This window comes from Gouania willdenowi, unplaced genomic scaffold (genome assembly GCF_900634775.1).
Source record: "Gouania willdenowi unplaced genomic scaffold, fGouWil2.1 scaffold_93_arrow_ctg1, whole genome shotgun sequence".
NCBI lineage: Eukaryota > Metazoa > Chordata > Actinopteri > Blenniiformes > Gobiesocidae > Gouania > Gouania willdenowi.
Window position 1 is genome coordinate 3,085,156 of NW_021145258.1, and position 5,526 is coordinate 3,090,681.

The window sequence follows — 5,526 nt, forward strand, 5'->3', positions numbered from 1 at the left end:
ACAGCAGCTAACTAGCGATTAGCTTAAATAGCGATTAGCATGCTAGTAACATTCCATCAGAAAATACAACTTAACAAGACATTCAAACGTATATTCCATGACAGTCAATTGCAGTACAGTCAGTGTTACACCGTGAATATTTTCAGCTCACCTAGCAGGGAATATTTAAGTAGACTGTATGAAGCAGGCACGGATGGAGACGACAGACAACACACGTGTCTACCACAGCTCGAGCCATCTGAGCATGCGCAGATTCTGCTCCAGTTGCCATGGTTATCAACTGTCATAAAGCACAACTCATCAGAAGATGAAAGCAGCTTCTGAAGTAGTTCTAAGACAAAGTCTGGTGATAAACTACATGTTTTATCCTCCTCATCAGAGTGAATAACTAAAGACGAACACAAACAAATAAAGTAAGTGTAATATTTTAAATATGCATTTTACATCGCGACCACTAGAGGCTCCCCGTGAGCAATGTGTGAGATTTTACGGCAATACGGCTTTTTTTTTTTTTTTTTGGATTAAATTACTTGAGTTTTGTCAGATGAAGTTTGATTTTAAAAGAAAAGATTAAATTAAATATTTTTTGTGTAAGGCAGTTTTAATTTTGGCATAATTTTATATTCATAAGTGTAGATCATTAAACTTAGCCACGTTTTTTACTATATCTAATTATTTTTTTAAGGATAACAAATAAATTCAATAGGCAAGCATTGAATTCTAATTTGTTTCTCTTCCTTTGAAATTAAATGATATTGTTAAATGTATCTCACCTGAAAGATATGAAAGAAGATTTGTGTGTTTGCTGATCACTCCAAAGGCTAAAGATATAATAAATAATATCCATGTAATAATTTATTACATCAACCTTTTGATATTGATTTGATTAACTGTGTTTATGTATATCATCATATAAGTTTTTATTATTTTACTTATAGAGGATGAAGAGCGAGATTGCAGCGGTGGTTTCCTTCCTGAAAAGGCTGGTGAAATTAAAGAATAAGGTGGAGGTGGAGAAAATGGATTTGTTTGCTGAGAGGCTAACAGTGGCGCTGCAGGAGAAGTTTGAGGGTCACTGGGTCCCTGAAAAGCCCAGCAAAGGCCAGGCGTACAGGTAAGCTCAGTGGGACACCCATGGTTTGTGGGTCATTCCATGTCATTAACAGTGTGACAATTGAATAATTTAGGAACAATTGGTAAACATTTCAGAATTCTTTAAGACCAAAGTGCATGTGATGTCCTGAAAATGTGTTGAAATGACATGGAGTGACCCTAGCTGTCCTCTGGTCAGCCTCAGCAGCTAAAAGTGCTGATCCTTGTGTGTTTTTCAGGTGCATCAGAGTGAACGCGTTCCACAAATATGACCCAGAGCTGCTGCGTGCCTGCAGGGAAAGTGGGGTTCACTACGGTGACCTGGGGCTGCCCTGGGAAATCACTCTGTGGGTGGATCCAGGAGAGGTTTGTGGCAGGTGAGGAACAAAAACACACAATTATTCTTCACTCTGTTTTTAGACTTTCTATTCCTAGGTTTGGTTTATTGGGTTATTGGTCAGTCAGAGCATAAACAGTATACACTCTGGTCAGACCAAGCTTATGTTTAGCCCCACCCCCATTTGACATCTAGTTTACAAAGTACAATATTTATTGATAATCAAAGAACAATAATATACATTAGGGTCTCTGATTGTCCATGATCGTGGATATTCATGTTCTGAATCATAAAATTAAATCTAAACTTTTTTAGTTTTTTCTCTTTATTTAAAATCTGGTCCCAATATGACATGGAAATGCTTCACATGCATGTTTGGGGACAATATGACACATATACATGCAATTTTTCTTCCATAAAAAGCGAGCGTTACATACACAATCTTGATCATAATCTCGCTCTACGTAAACACATGGCTGGGTGGGATTTTGTGCAAAACTTGAGGGTGAGTCCAAATGGAAACAGCTAAATGACACAGACTAAACCCTCATGTTTTGGGACCATATCAAACATTTCCAAGGTATTTTTCCTGTAAAATGGGGGGCTGGCCGTTTTAACATTTAATCTGATATGTGGGAGGGGTCAGATATTAGTATGTTCATGTCAGATATGTGTGTCTGGGGTCATACTGTTCAGCCATTGGTCGTGTTTATTATTAAAATCAAACTCAAATGATTTGTCATTGAACTGACATGTGTGTGTGTGTTATTGTTGCACAGGTACGGAGAACAGAATTTTGATTTCTCAATTGCCACATTTTCCACTGATAAGAATGAGATGACATTGTTCTATCACTCGGGTTCATCTGATGAGGGGAGCACACATTCCTCCCCCCTCACCGTCCCCAACAGGAAGTGCCAGGTAACCCAGGGAGCAGAAAGCCCCCCTCTCACTTGTTCTTAAACTGTTGGTGCTTGTGTGTTTGAACTCATCTTCAACCTTTTCCTTCCCCAGGTGTTAAATCCAGCTGCTCCAGCTTGGGAACCCTAAAAGAAGCTGTCAGGAATGGTTCATAGCATTCCACAGCCTCAGCACAGCTACCGGACCCGTGACAGAACCCCCCACCCCTGGACAAACCAACTAGGGGTGCCTCCTCCACCAGAGGCACGGTCCCCTCATTATTATTATTTTTATTAACAATGTATCAATGTACAGTAAGAGTCTTTATTTTTTAAGAATGTATCAATGTACAATAAACATATCTTGAATTTGACATTTTCTTTTATTTTACCCCATAAACATTAAACAGAAAATCACTGGTAACCAGCTGCCAAACAAAACAAAAAGGACAAAGACATAAAGTTGTGGGTCTTTCAAAGTAATCCAGGAAAGGGAGACATAATTTATAAAAATTGTCTTCAGATCCTTTAACTGTGTATCTAATTTTTTCCAAATCCATACAGGACAATATATCTTTAAGGTAAAGAAATCTTATTGTCCACATGAGACTCCATGGTGACCCAAACGGGGGAAGACGGTTCCAGGTAAAAGTGTTTCTAATACAGCATCGACCTGATATTTGTGCCTAGTATTAATATTAAGAAGAGCTTTCCTCAATCTTTGATGTTTACAATTCCATATAAAAGGTCTTCTTACTATCAATGGGAACATTGTTATCATTAAATACAATTTAATAATGGCTGATCTATGTCTTTTCTTTTTCAACAAGTTTTTATAGCTTAGATACTGGTCGTCTTTGACAAAGACTTTTGCAATTTAGACAGTTGTAGTTTGTATCACCTAAATTAAATTTTGTATATGAAAAATAATACTACACATGATCAGAAGTAGTGTATTCTTTTTTATTCTTTTTATTTATTCTTTTACTTTGACTGCACATGCTGACGAAGGTCAACACTACAAGAAGTGCAATATAACAATGGCCAACATTTAATTATTGCTGTTGGTTAAGCAGAGATATTATTTCAACCTCATATGCACCTATTACACCTATTTTAAATAGGAGTAATGGTGGAAACTCTCCCCCCCTGCAGCACAATGCTGACCCTGAGGGGATCATAGAGCATGGGGGCCAGAGGCTCCCACAGGTCGGTGGCCACGACATCATCATAATTTCCGAGGAGAAGGATGTACTCCCCTTCCTCTGATGGCAGACAGGACAGTACCTCCACCTCCTGGGCTGCAGATATCACTGACTGTTAGGAGAAAGATGAATGAATATATACATAGAGGAAAAGAACCAATCATCCTATTGAAAACAAAAATGAATATTTACATGTACTGCAGTACTGTTAGTACTCTGCAGCTGAAAGCCATAGTGGTTAGTGACACCCTTTAGGTGGGTCACTGTAATCCTGCTGTGCTGCAGGATGGGGAACAGGACAGCTTCTCTCCAGAGGTTCATGATGACTCTGGTCCCATCCTATAAAAGAGGGTGACAGCAGTAGTAAATGTATTGGTCAGTTAATGATATTTTTAAATTGTAAATGTACATTAAACAACAGTTAGTTCCAAACAAGTCATTTGATTATATCAGCACTCATGGAATGTGTTTGGTCCAGAGTAACAACAGCACTGGGACTTTTTACACACGTTATCACTCCTCTGTTCAGGCTTTCTAATAGAAAATGTTTGTGTTGCCTGGCAACAGCCTCGTCTCCCTTCCAGTTGTGGATCTATTTGTTTTGAAGGAGCCAAATAAATAATTAAATAAACAAATCATAATCTGTTGTTGCTAAATACTGTTGACTAATAAAATGTGCTTGTAGAACTGTTGGATAAAAGCAATATTACACTGGAAGTTATGCTTTTTTAATTATACACGTTTCAATTTACATTGATTTACCATTTAGAACAATCAATAAATGAATGACAACTTTGATAAACGACAGATTGATATGGTTATTACAACAAAAATGTGTTAGATGTTTAGTTAGTTATAAATCCTCAGTCAAATATTATTTTTCTCATGGCATAACTCTTTGTTTTGCAGACCTACAACCCAAAAATACAGCAGAGACCAAAACAGAGAGAAAGCTTCAATTTTCTGCTATCATTGTCAATTTTATTCACATTTAATTGTTCTATATACATTAAAAATTAAAGTACATGAGGTGTCAAAAACATTGTATCTCAGGGGCACATACAGTGCAGCTTGATCTCAAGTGGGATAGACCTGTATAATAATGATCTACAAATTTAAATGTCTAATTTATATTTTAGTGGAAGAATTTTGGTGCATTAAGATAATGACTTTTATTGAACTGTCCTTTACCAATACAACTTGTAAAGAAATACTAAGATTCTAATAAAATAACTGCAAATTCTTATGTCATAGTTTATAGTTACAACCCTTTCACTGGACTAGTTTTACTTCATTTATTCAGACAATAAAATAAAAAATAAAATAACCAAGGGAAGTGATGTTATTCACTTCATGAACATTGTTTTATCACTACTCTCACTAACTGTGTGGCCCTTGTGGTCAAATGTTGTAGCCACTACACTTATAGTGCACCATCTGGTGTTTGAATAAAGACATTGCAGTTATTTTGTCATCTGGCAAATGTGATTTCAGCACAACAGCGCAACCTTTTGTGTAATATTGCTTAAGTAATAAATAAACAAATATAAATAAGGACAACTGTACTTTTAATCTTAACACAGAGAGCAGGACATGTGCTGGATGGTGTGCATAAAGTGTGGCTTTTGACCTAAAGGGTGAATGTTCTGTGATGTGGTCGAACATGCTTTGAATTTTTAGTTAATGCCTTGCTTTTGTGTCTAACAGTGAGTGTTGATATAGGCATAAAATATACAATCTAATTTGGACCTCCTACAAAGTCAAGCAGAAGATCTCACCTGCTCCAGGGTCAGCTTTTGATGAGGCACTGCAGGCCTGACACCCCCTCCCTCATCCTGACGGGTTCCACCTAACAAAGAACATAGGGAGATGTTAGTGTCAAATAGAAGCTATTCTACTGCAACTAAAAGCTGCTTGTCGTGAAATGAACATTCAATGACAAGGCACCAAATTGTTCAAAGCATTAAAAGTTCACATCATGTAATGAGTGTAT

The 5,526-nt window shown here is 37.1% G+C and overlaps 1 protein-coding gene across 1 annotated transcript; it reads left to right on the forward strand.

Moving 5' to 3' along the window:
* The first annotated feature begins 375 nt into the window (after positions 1–375).
* Positions 376–2,576, forward strand: LOC114461117 (protein BTG3-like). The gene is made up of 5 exons (XM_028442957.1): positions 376–413; positions 941–1,114; positions 1,332–1,469; positions 2,209–2,350; positions 2,444–2,576. Exons 2-5 carry the CDS (start codon positions 942–944, stop codon positions 2,477–2,479), a joined length of 489 nt encoding a protein of 162 aa, XP_028298758.1. The 5' UTR covers positions 376–413; position 941; the 3' UTR covers positions 2,480–2,576.
* Positions 2,577–5,526: the final 2,950 nt, after the last annotated feature.

Excerpts from the sequence above, each read along its gene's own strand:
- LOC114461117 (XM_028442957.1), top strand. The coding sequence starts at position 942 with ATGAAGAGCGAGATTGCAGCGGTGGTTTCCTTCCTGAAAAGGCTGGTG. Across the intron at positions 1,115-1,331 it reads AGCAAAGGCCAGGCGTACAG|GTGCATCAGAGTGAACGCGT; the intron begins GTAAGCTCAGTG and ends TGTGTTTTTCAG. Across the intron at positions 2,351-2,443 it reads TCCCCAACAGGAAGTGCCAG|GTGTTAAATCCAGCTGCTCC; the intron begins GTAACCCAGGGA and ends TTCCTTCCCCAG.